The sequence below is a fragment of the Rhinatrema bivittatum genome, chromosome 6, assembly GCF_901001135.1.
Source record: "Rhinatrema bivittatum chromosome 6, aRhiBiv1.1, whole genome shotgun sequence".
Lineage (NCBI taxonomy): Eukaryota > Metazoa > Chordata > Amphibia > Gymnophiona > Rhinatrematidae > Rhinatrema > Rhinatrema bivittatum.
In genome coordinates, this window is record NC_042620.1 from 282,644,534 (window position 1) to 282,665,163 (window position 20,630).

The window sequence follows — 20,630 nt, forward strand, 5'->3', positions numbered from 1 at the left end:
AGGGACCCGTGCCAAATAAAAGGGACGATGATGTGGATGATTTTACCACAGATTTTGTCTTGCGTCTGCACAAGGCCTATCTGGCCAGGAAAAGTGCAGGAGGCAAACAGTCGCTGAATCATCAGCCACAGCGTTCTTCTAAGAGGTCTAAGGGATCCTCAAACAGATGATTGGGGGTCCTGTTTCGCCGTTTGGGCCTTGCCCATCCTAATGGGGATGGTGAATCTGAGGAATCAGATGATTCACAGGATGGGCTGGGTGTTGATCTGGGGGATGATCCTGGAGACGACCTGGCAAGTGACATGGTGGGTAGGAACCGCGACAGGGATAAGGATCTTGTGGACCCAGATGAGGTTCTGATTGTGGAGGGCGATGACTCATGTGTGGTTCATCTGTTTCACAAAGATGAGTTGAAGTCCCTTATTCCCTAGGTGCTAAATGAGCTGGGTATTAAGGAGATTCAGGAGGAGTTAGACAATGAAGGGGTGATCCCGTGCTGGATGGGCTACGAGACCCACCAAAGGCCTTTCTGCTGCCTTAGAAGGTTAAGATACTGGTGAACCGGGAATGGCTTTTTCTGGAAATGGGGCTCAAGGTGGCCAGGGCAATGGCAAAGTTATACCCTTTAATAGAGGATGATTTGCAACTGCTAGTCTTGCCTAAAGTGGATGCTGAGGTGTCAGCGGTCACCAAGAAGATGACCATTCCAGTGGCGAGGTCGGCTGCATTAAAGGATGCTCAAGAACGTAAGCTGGAAGTACAGCTGAAGAGGATGTTTGAGGTCTCGGCTTTGAGTGTATGGACGGCAATCTGTGGTAGCCTCAGGCAAAGGGCCTGTTTGCATTGGATGCAGAAGACTCAGGAGAAGACCTTAACTGATTCCAGTGATGCTAGGCAGGTGACCCAGGTTGAGGCCATGGCTGCCTTTGTGGTGATGCATTGTATGATTTGATCACGACCTCAGTCTCACTTCATCTACACACCCTGGAAAGAAACTTAAGATCGGCTAACAAAGGACTCTTATCAGTCCCTTCCATTAGATCTGCCCACTTATCAGAAATCAGGGAGAGAGCGTTTTCTATCGCAGGCCCAAAATTGTAGAATCAAATACCATGTGAATTGAGGATGCAAAAAGATCTAAAGGCTTTTAAAAAGACATTAAAAACTTGGCTTTTTAAAAAGGCATACGATACTTAAATTTTTAGCAGCCCAGACACACTTGCAATAATTTACTTTTGAGATTTTATTTTAGTTGTCTATTACTTTGCATGATTTTAATTCCTTTACTTTTATTTTTACTTTTATTTTACTTTTATAAGGATTTAAAACTGTAATTTATTATTTTAGGTTTATTGTTGTTACCCTGTACACCGTTAAGATTGTATCTATAGATTGACTGTATATAAAAGCAATAAATAAATAAATAAAAATAAGTAAATATGGTTGCTGCAGTATTAGTGCGCGGACTTCTTTGGTTATGGAATTGGTGGGCGGATATGTAGTCCAACTCTGTAATCTTCCTTTTAAAGGAAAGTTTTTTATTCGAGAGGATCTGGAGCAGTTGATGAAGCATTTGGGGGAGTCAAAGGGGAACAAACTGCCAGAAGATAAGAAGACTGGCAGGAAGACTTTCCCAGCTCGCACCCAGTTTAGGGATACGAGATAGTTTCATCCCAACATGAACTCTTCGGCATCCTTGCGCGCATGTTATAAAATTGGATGGCTGCGCATACATGTGACCACATGTATGTGGATGGAGTGTTAAAGGAGTAGTTCCCTTGGCACAGATTGAGTAGAGAAGCTGTGGAATTTTGCAAACAGCGGTTGTGTGAGTGCAGAAAAGTAGCACTCGCACACTTTATATAAATATTTGGAGTGTATACTAAACATAATAAGTGGTTAAATTGAAATATTGGAAACTCTATGAAGAAAAGTGCTTCTACATTAAGAGAATTTGAGATGTGGTATCTTGCATTTTGAATTGTAAAAATTACATTGTGTCATTAGTTTTTGTTTTTTAAATGTGTGAATGGTTGGGTGATTGTTATTTACGAATTTTAATGGTGTACATGTTTACATGTTTGATACAATAATAAAAAGTGTTGCACAATATTGTATTGTAACTTCTATATAATTCTCTGTATGTATGTGTATATTCAATTATTAGAGAATTTGTTTTTTGCGCATACATGTGCGCCAGATTTTAGAATCCGCATTCACATCCAATTTTATAACATGCGCGTGCATGATCCTTGCAGAAGCAGGTAGCAGGAAGGCAGCAGTCCTATCAGGATTCCCTCAGACCCTTCAGGGATAGTTCTGGTCAGGGCACCAGAACTACTAAGTTTTTGCAGTGAAGCCAAGTTGATCCTCTCTCTTGGAGATGCTGTCAGGGGACACCTAACACAATTTTACGAGAAGTGGACCAAGATCACTTCGGATCAATGGGTGTTAAAAGTGATGAGAGATGGCTACTCTTTTAGAATTTTCTTGCTCCATCAGGGAAGCCTTCATTTCTCACATTGCATGTCCCGTGGCAAGCAGGAAGCCATTCGGGAGACGTTGTGTCACCTTCAACAGTTGGGCGCGATAGTTCCAGTACCATCAACGGAGCAGGGTCGAGGGAGGTACTTGATTTACTTTGTAGTTCCCAAAAAGGAAGGGATCTTTTGACCCTTTCTTGACCTACAGAAGGTGAATGTGGCGTTGAGTGCCCCGTTTTCATATGGAGACATTACAGACAGTTATAGCGGCGGTATGTCAAGGGGTGTTTTTGATTTCGCTAGACTTAACGAAGGCATATTTGCATGTTCCCATATGCATGGATCATCAGAAATTTCTTTGTTTCATGGTGCTGGGGCAACGTTCCCAATTTCAGGCCCTTCCATTTGGTCTAGTGACAGCGGCATGCACTTTCACGAAGATGATGGTTGTGATGGTGGCGGTGCTCCAAAGGGAAGGGGGCTCCTAGTTCATCTTTATCTGGACGACTGGCTTATCTGAGCAAAGTTTGAAGAGGAATATCATCAGTCGGTTCGGAGGGTACTGGAGATGTTGCGATCTTTGGGCTGGGTGGTGAGCCTAGGGAAACGTTACCTGGTTCCAGCCCAGACTTGGGAGTAATGTTCAACAGTCGATTGAGCAGTGTTTTTTTTTTTATCTTAGAGAGGATTCTGAAGTTACAGTCGCAGGTGGTCTCTCGTGGTGGCTGTCTCAGCCCAATTTGGAGAAGGGAGTGGATCTGGAGGTTCTGGATTGGGTTGTGGTGAATACAGATGCCAGCCTCAGAGGTTGAGGATTTTTTTTGCCAAGGGTGGATGGCACAAGGACTGTGGTTGCCAGAAGAAGCAACAATTGCTTAGAAACCAGGGCAGTTCGCAGGGCATTGGTGTTAGTTCCAAAGCCCTGCGAAGGAAGGTGGAGTTCCTTCCTCAGGTTTGGAGTTAAATGGTCAGAGTGTTTTTGGACAATGCAACAACAGTGGCGTGTATCAATCGGCAGGGTGGGACGAAGAGTTGAGGTATGGCTCTGGAGGCTCAGGAATTGTTTGTCTGGGCAGAACAATATCTGAAAGGGATTGCAGGGTCTTATGTGGCTGGAGTGGACAATGTACAGGTGGATTTTCTCAGCAGGCAGCAATTGGATTCTGGGGAATGGGAGCTGTTAGCAGAGGCTTTGGGTCTCATTCGAGCCAGGTGGGGTACTCCCCAGCTGGATTTAATGGTGACACGAAGCAATGCCAAGGCAGCGCGTTCTTCAGTTGCAGAAGAGAGGTAGGAGCTGAAGAGACTGATACTCTGGTTCCATGGCCAACAGGAATCCTGCTGTACATGTTTCCTCCATAGCAACTCATGGGTTGAGTGTTGCGGCACATAGAACGACATCCAGGCAGGGTGGTTCTGGTAGCACCAGAGTGGCTGCAGCATCCATGGTTCGTGGATCTGATTCAGCTTGATGTGGATGGACCCCTATGGTTGGCTCATCTGCAAGGCCTGCTCAGGCAAGGACCTATCTTTTCAGATTGGGTGGATTGCTTTTGTCTTGTGGCTTGGCTTTTGAGAGGTAACGTTTAAGATCCAAAGGGTACTTGGAGTTGGTTGTGGCTGCATTACTACAGGCAAGGACACCAGCCACTTCACTGGCTTATGTCAGGGTAAGAAGAGTGTTTGAGTCCTGGTGTATGGAGGAAGGCCTGGATCCGTTACGGGTGGATATTCCGCACATCTTGGCCTTTTTGCAACAGGGCTTGTCAAAAGGTTTGGCTACAATTTGCTTCGGGTGCAAGTGGTGGCTTTGGGCTGTCTTCGGGAGAAGTTACAGGGAAGACTTTTGGCTTCTCATTCAAATATAATACATTTTCTCAAGGGGGGCAAGCATTTGTGTCTGCCTGTGAAGAAGAATGTGTCCATCATGGAATCTGAACTTGATTTTACAATGTCTTTGTGGTCCTCCTTTTTAACCTTTACGGAGGGCATCGCTGAAGGACTTCACCTTGAAGGTGGTGTTTTTGGTGGCGATGTTTGCCTAGAAGGATTTTGGAGCTTTAGGAACTATCCTGTAGGGACCCTTTTCTGCAGATTTCGGAGATGGAGTGACTTTGCATATCATACCCTCATTTTTGCCGAAAGTGGTTTCTTCTTTCCATCTCAACCAGACTGTGGAATTGCCGGTGTTTCTGGATTTGTCTACAGAGCGAGTGCATGTAAGAGAACTTCACTTATTGGATGTGCGTTGGACCTTGATGCATTATCTTAAGGTTGCTAACAGTTTCCGACAATCAGATCACCTGTTTGTTTTGTTTGAGGGTGCAAATAAAGGAGCCAAAGGATCTAAAGCCACTATTGCTCAGTGGTTAAAGGAGACTATTTTTTCGGCCTCTCTTTGTAAAGGCCGGAAAGTTCCAGAGGGGTTGTGAGCTTATTCTACTAGAGCACAAGCAGCCTCTTGGTCGAAGTGTCAGTTGGTTTCGCCTCGAGATCTGTAGAGAGGCGACATGGTCTTCCCTTCATACTTTCCCCAGGCATTGCCGCCTAGATGTGCACCAGTGGAGGCGAGCTTCGGTGAGAGTGTTCTGACAGCAGGTCTCTCTGTGGCCTGCTCAGGGTAGGGATGCTTGGGTACGTCCCACTTGTCTGGACTGATCTGGGGAATGAACTGGAAAGGAAAATTGGCTCTTACCTGCTAATTTTCATTCCTGAAGGTACCACAGATCAGACCAGAGCCCCATCTCCTGGTTCTGAAAGACTGACAGGATTGTGACAACTGTTTTGCACAGCTTATGATTTTTAAATGTATATAGTTAGAGTTTTTAGGACTGTTAGATTTTCATGTCCTTGTTGGATGTGAGGGCTCTACATCAGGGGCCCCCAATCGTGATCACTCTGATAGGGATCATTGTTCATTAAATTTGAGTTTGGGGTTCTTCTTGGTTTGGATACAGGTCAATACTGAGGGACTGCAGGTGACACTCTCTGTTATGTAGCAGTGCCTGAAAAGTTTTTATTCTCTGCCTCCATCTGCTGGTAGGGATGCAAAACCCACTTGCCTGGACTGATCTGTGGTAATTCAGGAACAAAAATTAGCAGGTGAGAAGCAACTTTCCTTTTTGAGTTAGAAGGTTTGCTTATAGGAGTTTTAGTATTTATTGTGATTGATGATTTTTGCTGATTGCGTGTATTGGATGTCACTATATTTTTATCGTAACTCGCTGTAATGGTAATCTGAATAGTGTGTGGAGCAGCCTCCCAGCGGTATCGCAGCTTGGCTAAGCACAGAGGATCCTTACCTCTTTGGAAGTGAGGGCAAAGCGAGAGGTGCAGGCAAAAGGGAAAGTGAGCAGAGGAAATGTCATGTTTCTCATTTGTGAGCTGTGCTCATAGATCTTATCAGCACCATGAGGCCCATATTCAAAAGAATTGTCTAGATCTGGCAATTTAACATTTTTTTTTCTGGGCATCCCAGGGGATGCCCAGAAAAACAACTTCCTCCCCTGGACAGTCCAGGGGAGGAAGTTGGGTGTCTATCACCGACTTTCACTGCTTGGAGCTCTAAATCTGGCTGCCCGCAATCCCCTTCTCATTCACTGGATGCCAGTAAAATCGTAGGGCTGTCAGACCTTCCAATCCCCCCTCCCGCCAACTGAAAGAGTAAAAACAAAAGAAACCTAGAGTGCATTTATAGGTATCCCCCCTCTCAGCCCTTCTGGCCACCTCAGAAAGTTCTGTAACTAAACCGGGAGGTCATGGTCTTACCATCCTCCAAGCCTGGTGTTTACCATTGTTCTGAAAGCAACACCAACAGCATCCAAGCGATGTAGATAGCAAGCCTGGAGGACCGAAAAACGGTGGCATCCAGGTTTAGTTACTGAACTTCTTGGAGTGGCCAGGGAGGGTCATGGGAGGGGCTGTCGGGCCTGCTAGTTTGTTTATTTTTTGCTTAACATGAGGGGGGTCAGACTTTCAGTCCCATTATTTAATTTTTGTTTTGGGAGAGAGAGGACTTAACCGCCTAGCACTAGGCTTCTCAGGTTTAGTCACCTTGAGGTCCATATTCAGCCACTGGCTGGATTGCAAAGTTAGCCGGATAAAATGTATCCGGCTAACTTTGCAGCTGCACTTGATACAAACGTATATCGTAAAGATAGCCGGATAAATTTATATGCCTAACTTTAGGGCTGCTCTACGGCAGTGGTCCCCAACCCTGTCCTGGGGGCCCACCAGCCAGTCGGGTTTTCAGGATATCCACAATGAATATGCGCTGCCTCCATAACATGCAGATTTTCTCTCATGCATATTCATTGTGGATATCCTGAAAACCCGACTGGCTGGTGGGCCCCCAGGACAGGGTTGGGAAAACTTAGCTGGCTAACCTAACCCCTCCCAGAAACTCCCTCATAACGCCCCTAAGTTATCCAGGTACATATTAGCCATATAATGAGATATCCGGCTAAAGGTTATCAGGATAAGTGGGGGAAATATTCAAAAGTCGTCATTAGGGCGCATAACTTATGAGTTGTCTGACTAAGTGCTTCTGAATATAGACCCCCTTAAATTTTAATTTAAACTCCCGTAGTTAGTCCCACTTCTAAATTCCTAAAAACAGCTGAATATCTGATCTTAGATTAGGCGCTAAGCCCTTTTGTAAAAATGGAGCCGAAGCTGGTTATTTTGTGCGTGTGCTCTCTTGAGGCCACAAGGGGGCAGCATGGGATAAAAACCAGGAAATAAATACAAGGCTTAGATGTAACATCTCAGATGTTAGTATTGACACATTTAATTAAATCCATCCCTCTCAAATAACTTTGAATATTAAAAAATGCTAAAGTTAACCTGAATGTGTTCAAAGTAAATCTTATTAGATTGCTTGAGCTGTTGCAGGAATGGCAGGTACATGGTCTGCATTATAATGAGAAGTTGTCATGGGGTGAAAGTGGTGTGATTGCTCTAGAACACGCTGCACAAGTCGGGCTGGGCTACCTCCAAGTCAGATTATAACTTTACTTCCAAGAGAAAGTTAGGGCCGGGCCAGCCCTGTGGCGTGCTATGTGCGGGAGACTGGGACTTGGGGGCTGCTCGTTAAGGTCCATGAGTGCTGCTGAGGTCATGTGCTTGGGCCTCAGATGGCAAGGGAAGGAGGCTGGACTGCTTCTGTAAGGGTGGAGGGAAGCAGGGGCCTTTCCCCCTTGTGAATCTCAGGAGAGTTCTTTAGCCAACAAAGGACCCGAATTGCTTTAGGCGATCTTCTTGGAGACTAGACGAGGCAAAAAAAAAATAAAAAATGCGTAACTTATTAAAAAGTAATAAGCGAATGCTGTGGTGGTAGGTTGTTAACGCTTTATTCTTTTACCTTCGAAGAATCAGCATTCGCCTCCACTTGAGGTCCCAAGTAAAATCAGTTTGGTGTATGGATTGTTGATGTAGACTGAAGAGGGTGCTGTAAGACAGCATTTAGGTGTATGGCAGGCAGAATCTCTAGGCCCGATATTCAGTGCTGGCTGGGTAAGTAACTCAGCCGGATATGACTTATCTGGCTAGGTTACAAGGGATATTCAGTTGAGTGGCTATGCCGCTGAATATCCGCGGTCAAGGCCCTACTTAGCCAGATAAGTTAAATATTTATTTATTTATTTAGCAGTTTTTTATACCGACCTTCATAGTAGATAACCATATCGGATCGGTTTACATTTTAACAAAGGGTAAAACTGAGGTAACAATTCTGGTAAATAATAGATAACAAAGGAAAAGGAATAAGTCAAAGTTACAATCAACAAGGTATGGAAAACTTGGAGGCTTAAAGACAAGCTGGAAGGAAGATAGAGGCAGGTAGAATAAATATAACATGATACGAATAATTTAACGGGTTAGAGCATATGCTTTAACCAGGAAATGCCAGTGTCCATTGTTCAGGAGGAAGTGTGTCAAAGTCCTTGTAAGAAGTGAGGCTCAAACTAGTGATTATCCGGTGGATCTGGGAAGGCTTGGTGAAAGAGCCACGTCTTTAGTCTTTTTCTGAAGGTTAAGAGGCAGGGTTCCAATCTGAGATTTGCTGGGATATTGTTCCAGATAGCTGGGCCTGCAATTGAAAAAGCTCTGTCTTTGGTCGTAGAGAGGCGAGTGGCTTTAGTAGGGGGAAATTTCAGCGTGCCTTTGTGGATATCTCTCGTTGGTCTGTTAGAGGAGTGGAGTTTGAAAGGGATATCCAGGTCGAGTTGGAGTTGCTGATGGATGGTTTTGTGTATTAGGGTAATAGATTTGTACAGGATTCTGAAATTTACTGGTAACCAATGTAGGTTTCTGAGGACGGGGGAGATGTGTTCACCACGGCTGGTGTTGGTCAGCAGTCTCGCTGCCGCATTTTGTAACATCTGCAGTGGTTTGGTGGTAGATTTAGGGAGGCCTAGAAAGAGGGCACTGCAGTAATCTATTTTGGCGAACAGAAGAGCCTGGAGGACTGTCCTGAAGTCTTGGAAAAATAAGAGTGGTCTCAGTCGTTTCAAAACCTGTAGTCTGAAGAAACTGTCTTTGGTAGTTGTGTTGACCATTTTTTAAAGGTTTAGACGATTGTCTATTATTACCCCAAGGTCTCTAACGTGCGTACAGGTGATGTGAGCATTGTGCGGTGAAGGTGGAGGAAGATTGTTTTCATTTGAAGAGATGAAGAGAAGTTCCGTCTTTGAGGCATTGAGGACCAAGTTTAAGCTGTTGAGTAGATTAGTAATGGATAGAAGACAGTTATTCCAGTAGGTGAGAGCTTTTGAGATGGATTCTGTTATTGGGATTAGAATCTGTACATCATCTGCGTACAGATAGTGAATTAGGTTGAGGTCTGTCAGTAGTTGGCAGAGGGGGAGGAGGTATATATTAAAGAGGGTTGGAGATAGCGAGGATCCTTGTGGTACGCCAAGGGAAGATTTTGTTAGAGGTGACTCCTTGTTATTGATTTTGACTTTAAAAGTCCTATTGCTGAGAAAGGACCTGAACCAGTTGTGGGCTGATCCGGAGATGCCGATATCCTCAAGGCGATCCAGGAGGATGGTGTGGTTGACTGTGTCAAATGCCGCCGAAATGTCTAACAGAACTAATAAGAAGGAATGTCCTTTGTCTAATCCCATTATAATATGGTCTGTAAGCGAAATGAGGAGGGTCTCCGTGTTGCGTGATTTCCGGAAGCCATATTGCGAGGGGTATAGGATCTTATGGTCCTCTAGATATTCTGAAAGCTGGGTGTTTACCAGTTTCTCTGTAAGTTTGGCAACGAATGGTAGATTGGAGATGGGTCTAAAGTTGGCTAGTACATTAGGGTCTAGATTGTGTTTCTTGAGGAGGGGCTTAAGAGAAGCAGTTTTTAGGCTGTCTGGGTAGCTTCCTTGAGTTAGAAGGCTGTTAATAATATTTGTTAGAGGTCCTGAGATTGTGTCTGGAATAAGCAGCAGGAGTCTTGATGGCTAACTTAACTGGATAAGAACAATTATTGATACTTATCCGATTAAGTTAACTGGATAGGTTGTGCCGCTCAGATTCGCCCACAAATTAGCTGGCTAAAAGATAACCAGATAAGTGACTTATCCGGCTATCCAGTGCTAAACGTGCTTTCAGTATCGGGCCCTCTCTATTTAGGTTTCAAAACTGGAATAACAGGGTACTGCAAGACAGGACTGAAATACATTGTCAGAGCTAGAATAGCCGGGGGGGGGGGGGGGTCCTGCAGAGCTAGGAGTAAGGTGCGTTGGCAGAGCTGAATGTGGGATTCTCAGTACTGAAATAGCAAGGGGTGCTTCAGGGCAGGAGTGAGGTGCATTGGCAGAGCTAGGTGTATGGAGGGTTCTCAATACTGGAATAGCAGGTGATGCATTGGCAGAAATGTGAAGCAGCACTTCTAGCTACTCTGCTTGGCATTAGCGAGTACATGTGGTCTCTGCTTATTTCAGCTGTTTTTCTGTATTTTGCTCTTTTCATTCTTCCAGAGGTCTATCAAAAACAAACAGGCGGTGGGAAGGTTGAGATGATCCTGCTCCTTCACATCACATGATCCTTACTAGAAACATCACTACAGATTGGCCTTGACATTAACAAACTAAAGAGAACACTGGTGTGTGAATGAGAGAGGGAAGCAGGGCTAGAATCCAGCCACTCAGTGGGCTGAAGTGCACACAGCCAAGCAGCAGCCCAAATCAAGCACATGCTGGTGGACATTAAAGGGGGTCAGTGTGTAACTGCCCACACCGGTGGAAAGCCTCTGGCTACCTTTTACTAGTTTTCAAAGGGCAACTATGTGCAGGCTTCTCCTTTGAAAGTTATACCACTGAAACTACCCGTGCACATTTGCAGCTGCCAGTGCGCACAGAGGCCAATATTCAAAGTCATTTAGCTGCATAACTTAAGAGGTGAATTTTTTTTTTTTTAATATGTCTGGTAGTTATCTGGCTGCTGCTGTGACCTGGGCCTGGCACTCTCTACATTGCTCTGCGAGCGTAAGCTTCCAGTGCGGCTCACGTAGCAATGCAGAAAAGCAGCAGGCCCGGGTCGTAGCCACAGCGCACTATGGTTCAGGCATTTTCAAAGGTATCAGAAGGGTGGAAGGAGGGAGGGAGGCTCAAGGAGGGTTCTTAGAAGCAGGATTGTGGAACCGGGAGGGGGGAGGTAGGCCCCAGACCACCTTCCAGTTTTACCTTTAGAATTATTTTACAGGTGTTGGCAAGGTGGGTGGGGATGCTTGACCTGGCAGGGCCCCCAGTGTCGCTGCTTGGGTTGGCGGGGGCTGTCATTTGGGCTGCTGAGCCCATTAGAAATTTTTTTTTTGTTTTTTTTAAACAGCACTGCCACTTAACTGGCTATGTTCTTTTAAATGTAGCTGGCTAAGGCTAAAGCTATCCAGCCACATGGGGCTGGAAAACCTTAAACCCAACTGGCAATATTCAGAAGATAGCGGGTTAGGTTTAACCAGCCATCCTGGCTGAATGTCCAGGATAACGTGTCTGGCTAACTTCAGCTAGATAAGTTTAGCTCTTTTAGGATTTCTTGAGTATTGCTCTCCTAGAGGTAATATTCAAAGCCGTTTAGACGGCTAACTCACAAGTTATCCATCTAAATGGATGGTTTTGAATATTTCCCTTGCTTAGCTGGACAAGTTGACATCCACCTAAGATTTGACCGAATGAGCAAGAGGCTTGTTAGAGGTGTTGTGAGGTAGGGCTGAGTTAGCTTGCCTTGGCCATTGCTCCTAGATTATTTATTTATTATTTATTTTTAATTTTTATATACCGAAGTTCTTGTAGGGACTACAAATCACTCCGGTTTACATACAACGAAGAACTGCTCAACAAAGAGCGGAGCTTTACATGGAACCGTATAACATATGGAACAGTATAACTGGTTGACAACTTAACATAGTGCTAAATAAAGTAATAATATTTTAACTGGTAATAAATAAAGAAATATAATATTTTATATAAGAAGTATAACTATTTAACGTTTAGATGCACTATGCTGAAAGCCGGCACCTCTGTTGTAGGTGATTAGCAACTGCCGGAGAGCTGGGTCACATCGTGATAGCCACTACCACGATCAGTTTGAAGATTAAGCCAAATTTAAGGTCCTGGGAGAGTGAGAGGGGAAGGATTGGGGGTACTGGGGAAGGGGGGGGGGGAGCCTGGAGCAGGGGACCATGGGGCAGGGGAGTGTTGGGGAGGATCCGAGACCAGCACTGTTCCTGACCCATACCTTTAATAAATACATAAATGGAAGAGGTTTTAAGGAGAAGTTTGCAGGCTAGGCCCAGCAGGGCTGAGCCTTTCTTTTGGAGCTCTGGGGGGAGGGAGGAGCGGGCTGTATTCAGACCAGGATGTCCACAGTATTTTTATTTAATTCCTACCACTTTGCCACTTAACCCTGAGATGCCCAGTCTCCTCCCCTGTGATCTCTCTTCAGCTGTTAGTGCCGTATTCAAGCTTTTCTGTCTCGGGGTGCTGCAGTCTCCTCCCCTGTGATCTCTCTTCAGCTGTTAGTGCCGTATTCAAGCTTTTCTGTCTCGGGGTGCTGCAGTCTCCTCCCCTGTGATCTCTCTTCAGCTGTTAGTGCCGTATTCAAGCTTTTCTGTCTCGGGGTGCTGCAGTCTCCTCCCCTGTGATCTCTCTTCAGCTGTTAGTGCCGTATTCAAGCTTTTCTGTCTCAGTGTGCTGCAGTCTCCTCCCCTGTGATCTCTCTTCAGCTGTTAGTGCTGTATTCATCAGCGGAGTTTGCAGTTTTCTGATAATGAACAGCATAAGAGCTACTGTGCCTAATTTTTTTTAAATCTCTACTGGCTGGAAATGAAAAAGCAGCTGGAGAAGCTTTCAAAAACCTGAAGAAAATGTTATTTGCCTCAGGAATGAAACCCACTGGAAAGTAGAAGCAGTCTGCTGCTGGTTTAGTTTGCTTAGCTGAGTTAATTAAAAACCTGTGGCAGTGCTGTTGTAACATTACTGTAATTGTCCATTATCTCAGAGGGGGGCTTGCTTGCCAGACTCTGGCCCTTCACATGCTAATTGTGGATCAGATCAGTCACCTGTGCCTGTCGCCACGTGAAGTCTTACACAAGAACCCTCTCCCCATCCAGACCCAGGCAGATCGCCACCACAGATCTTAGCAGGATTTACCAGTTTGCAATTTTATTACTGCTCTTTGAAGTGTATTGGGGAGGTGGGGGAAGGAGGAGAGGAAGGGGACTGAACAGAACAGGAAATCTGGTTGGGAGTCCAGGGTGCGTCACTACACTGAACGGATGTACTCCTCTCCTTACAATAGAAAGCAGCTTTTTTGTTTTGTTTTTTTCCCCTCTCTGTGCTTTCAGTTCTAAGAGTTCCCTTCCTCCTTGCTTTACCTTAGAATGCCCTTCAGTATGGCATCTCAACCTGGCCAACTCAAATAGTTTGAAATATTCCCCGAGGGCACAATGCTCTCACTAGAAGATTAGATTTATCATGCATATTCATTGTGGATATCCTGAAAACCTGGCCTGTCTGTGCCTCTTGTGGGCTTGGAGTTGACCACCCCCACGTGAAAGGAGCGAGAGCTGGTACTGATTTCTCTTCTTTCTGAGAGAGCAAGATGAGCAGACTCGGATGCTTTTAAGCATTCTGTCGAAACTCTTTTCATAGCTTTTTTTTTTTTTCTTTCAGATCTTCTCTGGTCCCCCGGAAGACAACGCTGCCCCTCCGGTTCCTCCTCCACGGGTGACTCCACGCACCCACAAACCCATCACCATCTCCAAGCGTCCTGCCAGGTCCAGACCCCCACTCTACCATTCCACCATGCTGGGTGAAGGTGAAGGTCAGTGCCGCAGCAACAGTCTGCAGCCAGCCAGCCGTTGTGCGGGAGGGGGGGGAGGGAGGCGGGAGGCAGAGGAAACTGTAAACACAGCTCTGAGAAGGAAGAGCCAAGGACACCTGCAACGCTGTGCCGAAGGAGTTGTTTGCTTCTAGGAAACAAGGAGAGTGAGGAAAGGAAAGTGCAATCAGGTAAGCTGCAGCTGCCATTCAGTTCACAGGCCCATGCAGCAATCCCGGGCATGAAAACACTGTGCCGAATTTCAGCGCACAGGTTTAACATTCAGATTAAAATTTTTCTTAACTCCCGAGGCAGCAAGCTAATGCTCGGCACAGGCCGAACACACATTTTTAAGTCAAGAAGGGGAGGAGAAGGCGTTCTTGATGGGCACCCACCACCACTTAAACTGGATAACTACTGATTTATCTGGCTATCTGGCAGTGGGTAGCCGCTACTTGGCTGGATGTCAGTACTTATCCGCGGACATTTTAAAACTTTTTTTTTCCTCTTTTTAAAGCTTTTGCCGGCACAGTAGTGCTGGAAACTTAACCCTAGCTCTGGCCCAGAAGTTAAGCTTCCAACGCTCCAGAAAGGTGCACTGGCCTTACACAGTTTCTCTGCATCGGGGAGCACTGCTTAATGCCCTCACCGGCATGACATTTCCTTGCAAGGAAGCCAAGCAGCGCTCGCAGTTAAGTTTTTTTTTTTGCACACAGAAAATGCGCACCTGTCTGCATTGGCCTGTCAGTGTGCAGCCACCCCAGGGTGAAGAGAGTTCATGCTGCAGCGAGGGATTCAGGAGAAAAGGAGATTTTAGGAGCAACCTAGGTGATCACAGCTCCCATGCCCTGGGTCTTTCTCTCTCTAAAGAGCAGGCAGGCTCCCCTCTCTACGAGACCTATGAAGATGTTCTCTGTGAATAACTCCCACAAACAAGAGCTTGTGAGTTTGGACTCTAAATGATCTGATTAGTTGGAACAGAGGGCATTTGCTTCCATGCATTGACAAGATGATGATGTTTTCAAAAACCTGAGGCCTTCAGACTGTCCAAGACCTTCTGTGCCTTTTATTAAACAAGCTCTGTTCTCATTCTTCCTGGTTAGCCTGTGGCAGTTAGGTAAGCAGGGAGCTGAAATACACACCAATGTGTCTGGATTAGAGCTACGCAGGAGTACAGTGGGACAGATGCACGATGTCTGCAGAGCAGGGGGGACTCGACTCCTGCATGCCAAGTTTGCAGAACTGCTAGCTGAGGCAGGCCACTGGAATTAGTTTCCCAAAACGGGCTGGAAGAAAGCTAAGAAAGCAGGACTTCAAACCCCCAGTTTCCCTGGGGGCATGAGCTTAAAAATCAGAACCCGCCCAGAATTCCCCAGATGATATTTATTTATTTGTTATTTTTATATACCCACATTCGATCTCAATCGAGATATCACACCGGTTTACATTCAGGTACTGGAGGTATTTCTCTATCCCCAGAGGGCTTACAATCTAAGTTTTTGTACCTGAGGCAATGGAGGGTAAAGTGACTTGTCCAAGGTCACAAGGAGCGACAGCAGAACTCAAACCCTGGTCTGCTGGTTCACTAGGCTATTCCTCCCTCCAAATATATGATATGGACCAGACTTAGAGCTTGACAATCTGCAATAAGTGTTACTCCTACCCCACGCGCCTTGCTGTACAGAGGTAGTAGAATAATATTAGCTCAGCATCTTCCACCATGTTCATAAGATCTCACAAGATCAAAATGTAATGACAGAGGACATGGGGTGGGTGGAGCACATCCTCACTGAGTGGGAGAAATGAACTGCGACCCGATGACGTATCACGCTGATATTTTAGCCACACAGTATAGCGCAGAATGACGGTGTCTGTGTACTGTGTGGTAGATGCTTCACGAGCAAGAGAGCTCATTGCGGTTGAATTGTTAAGTTGTGTCTATAGAAACTGGTTATTTTAATTTCCTTTTTTTTTCATTTGTCAGGTGAAATCGGTAACCAGGGCCGGAATGGGCTAGTTTCAGGTACTGCAGACATTCCCATGCCGCTCCAGCGTAAGAAGCTAGCCATAAACATATACCGGGGAACAAATGGAGATGCCGGGGGCAGTTCTCCCACTACCCCCAGCTCTGACAGCAGGGCAGAGCCTTGCTTGGAGGTGGATGTGGGGAAACTGGTGGCAAAGATGGAGCAGGATACAGGGATGAAGCCCAGTGCCAGGGCCACCAACGGAGAGGTGACAGCTCCAGTCACTATGAAGACATCTCCAGTGTATGCCAGGAGACCCGGCCCCAGGCCCCCAGCTCCCAACAAAGATGGTGAGTAGATGCGATCCAGGGATTTGTTCCAGTCACCTTCTTGGGTTTGGGAAGGAATTTATTTAGCTGTAGCATATTGAGAGTTGATATGTGTAACATTTTACAGCTTCATGATAGGTTTTTGGCAGTTGATATGGTAGTGACTAGATGCCTAGCTGAACGTGTCTATTAAGACCTGGTTGTAATAAAGGCAGTTTTAACAATCTGATCTCTAGTATTTGGTTGCTTGTAGTGTTGCATCCCTTCTAAGAGCAAAAGACGTGCTGTCTGCACCGCTCTGAACACACAAGCTATCCTGTGCAGCAGGGTATGCCCAAGCAACAGAGCCATCACGTGTCTGGTGTTTCTACACGTTTGTGCATCTCATTCTGGAGTTCCTAGTGCTTTATGTTGTTAAGACTGTCTTCCTGCATGCTGAACCGTTCACTGTGGCATCTTCAGTAACCTGTCATCTTCCCACTCAGGTGACTACGACCATATCAGTAAAGCACGGTCTCCTGGAGAGAGGCCAGTGATTACACGTCCACCAGGGAGACCTCCAGACCCTCCCTACAGAGTTCCAGTGCCCCCAAAGCATGAGCAGAAAGCAGACCTTGTGCAGGGTGGGACAGAAGATATTCCACCATCCGTGTGAGTAGAAACTCCAAGTGTGCAAAAACATTGTGTCAGGCTAAACACTACTTCACTCACATTTTTTTTTCACTCGGATAACTTCAGATTGTATCTGCTATGTCCCATCAGGCATGCCACTAGCTGCACCTCTCCTGGCAGGTGCTCTCCAGCACGTTTCAGCTGTTTTCCTGTGGGTGCTGTCAGTGATTGCTGGTGCTTTCTAGTGGTTGAATTGCAGGAATATTTCTTGATTTAATTAACTTATCCACAAGTGAAATTCACTAGTACATGCACAGCTTACCCGGGATCATTGTGTATGTGTAGAGTCTGAACTGATCTGGCAGACATGGGAATATTGCACCACAAGTAAAGCATTCTGATCCTCTCAATTGTGAGCTATCAGAGGTCTGTAAATGTTAAAAAGAGTAATTGCAGGGGTGAAACAGCCCAAGAAACATGTGCATTTTTGTCTGATTCATTGTGTACTATCGTGAATAGATCTGTACGTCCTCTGGGACAAAGACATCTGAATTGTCATGTACTGCACAGCAGGTTTGCTGGGGTGCATAGGGAGAGCCTGGGAGATGATCATGTTCTGGAGGCTATACCTCTGAAAGGAGATAGACAGACAGGCGGGAGGTGGCCCGAGAAGAGCTTCCAGATTCATTCAGGGTCTACACCAAAAGCCATATGACTTAAGGATCTAAATATGTATTGCCCTAGAAGAGACAGGGAGGCATATGATAAAAACATTGAGGCTACCTTTCAGGTATTTTAATGTCAAAGAGCCAAACCTTTTTCAGGGAAACGAACACAGACACACAGTAAATGATGGCCAAAAAAAGATCAAATTGGCCCATCCAGTCTGCTCAATGAGCCGATATATTCCCATACTCAGCTCAGTACCAGTTCCCTGCCCACCCCTCCCATGTCTTTTAACTAAACGTTCAACCCCTTTTGCTACCAGTGCCTGCCATATCAGTCCCAAGCCTCCTGCCCAGGATCTGGTTAAAGTGCTGCCTCCTGCCACCATCCCAGGCCTTGGCATCTTCTACCACGATTCTTACAAGAGCAGCCTCCAGGACCTCCTCCGTGTCTTATCACGTTTTGTTCTACTCCACACAGTAAAACTAAGAAAGGCATTGTCCACTGAAGATTTTGTTTTAACCATGGTCACGCCATGCAGGTTTCCCCAGTGCCGCCTTCGATGCCTGATGCACTCTTGCCACTGCTCCGTGCAGGTTTCTCCATGGCTTTCTTAGAATGCTCTAGAACAAGCGGGTCGCCGTTTGAGGCTCCAAGAGGTTAGATTCCAGAGCAAAATTAGGACATGGTTTTAGGGTAGCGGACGCACGCAGTGGCCTCACAGGGGAAGTGGAGGAGACCAAATCAGGGACAGATCTGAAGAAAGCCTGGGACAGGCAAAGATGATTCCTGGTTGTGAAGAAGTGAGGGAAAAGCCAGCACTTAACTGGGGTCTGTGATCTGCAGCAGCACTGGATGTGCCTAATAGTCTGCACTTATTGATACTGCATTTGTTACTTGTAACTGTGCATGCTATTTTTATTGTAAACCGCCTGGACACTTGTTTTATAGGACGTATATTCAATAAATTATAATAATAATCTTCTGCCATCATGCGTTATGTATTTATAGAAGAAGTAATTACTATTATAATGTTAATGCATTTTGGGTCACAGTAATTGCAGGCTAAAAGGGAGCCTCATCTGAACACTTTCCAGGTGCAGTCTTGCTTCCTTTGTGATTTTGGATTTTGATAATCTGGAAAACATCTGCACGTATATACAGTATGTATTAGATTTGATATAGCACCTGATATTTAACAATCTCCAAGTGGTTTACAGTGCTAAAAGATAAAAATAACATAATACACTCCTAACCATTTAATATCTAAAAAAAAAAATCATGGTAATAATAAGCAAAGTCCCAGTCCAGCTGGGGAGAGCTGGAAAAATCCATTCCTAGATCACCACGTAAAAGAGCTGCCCATTGTGGAATGACTGTGATCCAAAAGGAATTGCCCATGTTGATACCTTTCAGTGAGGGTTGGACTCAGGAAGGGGATAGACATCCTAACGCTCGGAGCGCCACCAAAAACGTGGCTGGGTCTGACCGGGGCCGGAGCCCCCTCAGGTGGACCTTTGCCTGAACCCAGGGTTTCAGTTATGTTTTCGACCTCCGTCAGTGGTCTGCGGCTTGCCCCGGTCTCTTCCAGCATCGTCACTACAGAATCCTGATTTCCATCGCAGGGGCTCCTAAAGCTTTTTTTTTTTTTTGTTTTCCAGTGTAGCTTCCAGAACCAAGTTCTTTGAGAAAGCTTCACGGGCGAAAGAATGGTAAGTGACCGTTAAGACCTCCTGGCAAAAAGACGCGCGCTGAGGAAAGCTCGTGGGCGGATTCCTGCCGCCTTAGAAACAGGACGCGGCGTAGGCCGTGCACTGCCGCTACCAGTGCGTGCCACGAGATCGCTCCCCTCCCTATCCAAAGACAGATGGAGGGTCAGCAACCAAATGTTAAATTGTTTGTTTTACCTTTAGTGAACTACAGCGCAACAACTTGCAGATGCAAGGACTCTGTTGCACAGGCCGAGGAAATATCCAAAGCTGTGGTTAGCACTGTTTTTGTGTAAAAAAAAAAAAAAAAAAAAAAAAAAAAAAGTTTTCATTTCTTTCCGTCGTACTTCTGAGGTAGCCCTGGGCAAGTATAGCAGAGCTTTCCTGCTGTCCCTGTGCTCGTCTTCTCCCATTCCTTCTTTCCTCCTTGCAGTTTGTGAAGTAATTTTGTCTCTTCTTTTCCTCACAGCTCTCCCTCTGCGCACGGCAGGCTGCTCAGTGACGAAAGCTGAGGTGGAAGGTACGGCATCGGAAAACAGACCCTAACTGTACACATTCAGGGCAGGTCCATGAGAGCTGCGCGCGGGGGCATCCCTGTGGCTTTAAGGGGGATGGTGAGGAGGGACGGGGACGGCAGAGTCCTCTGCCGGGAGGTTCGAGGGGGAAAAGAATGGCCACGACCTTTTCTTACAAACAGGAGGTTTAAGCGGTTGCGTATCCCCAATGGGGGTCTGGCGGCACCTGTTCCTTCCCCCTCCTATGTTGTGCAGGCTCTGAATCTCCGCCAAAAGGCCAAGAAGGGGACCTTGCACTTGGATGTTAGCCAAAAGGTTGAAGCAGCACTCAGACTCAAAATGAGAAAAGCATGGCTGCCACAAGTGAGCCCCCGAATCAGGGAGGGGACATGCTTCCAGGTCACTTATGCAGCTAAAATGCCGTTTCCCCCCCCCCCCCCCCCTCAGAAATGGGCTGTCTGACAGTTCCCTTCCCACAACAAGGCTGCACAGCACACAAGAGGCGAGCACAGATTGCATCTCCACCTCTGCTCACAGACTTTCCAGCACATGTAGTGACTGCAGGGGTTTCGTAGCAAACAGCATACGCATGCTTTCACTCTGAAAATGGGGGCAAAGTTGGGTAAAAAGTACCCGCCGACGCCGTTTTGATCTGTCACGGCCTGGGGTTTGGTGTTTGCGGGTGAGACCCGTCCATTGCCTGAGGGATGAACCTTTAAAAGCAGGTTATCAGCTGTACTCAACTGGCAGGTTCCCTTTTAACAAATGTTACATGATCTGCTGCCTCTGGTCATCCCTAGGAGAGGATTAAATTATAGTGTCTAGACTGAGCCAGTCCAGCAGGGGGTAAAGAGAGGCTAGCAGGACTGAAGGGAAAGATGGGCCTGTAAACCTGTCCCAGAGGTTGAGGGTGTGCAGCAAGGCACCACGCATGGCTTTATCTATACCAGAGATCACCAGCTGTGTGATCTTCCAGCACACCTACATTTTCCCAAGAATGGTCAAGAGGCACAGTCGCAAATAGCGGACT

The 20,630-nt window shown here is 46.1% G+C and overlaps 1 protein-coding gene across 2 annotated transcripts in view; it reads left to right on the plus strand.

Annotated features, from left to right (window-relative positions):
* Window positions 1–20,630, plus strand: part of OPHN1 (oligophrenin 1) — a 235,543-nt gene that overhangs the window by 211,139 nt on the left and 3,774 nt on the right. Inside the window, exons 19-23 of one of the 2 annotated variants that reach the window (XR_003857530.1) lie at window positions 13,655–13,805; window positions 15,787–16,119; window positions 16,584–16,749; window positions 19,043–19,088; window positions 19,555–19,605. Coding sequence is in view for 1 of the 2 variants with exons in the window: in XM_029607285.1 (XP_029463145.1) it covers window positions 13,655–13,805; window positions 15,787–16,119; window positions 16,584–16,749; window positions 19,038–19,088; window positions 19,555–19,597 (744 nt within the window). In the remaining variant the exon portion in view is untranslated. Of the gene's footprint in view, window positions 1–13,654; window positions 13,806–15,786; window positions 16,120–16,583; window positions 16,750–19,037; window positions 19,089–19,554; window positions 19,606–20,630 lie in introns of both variants that reach the window. The other variant, XM_029607285.1, reaches the window with a different exon arrangement.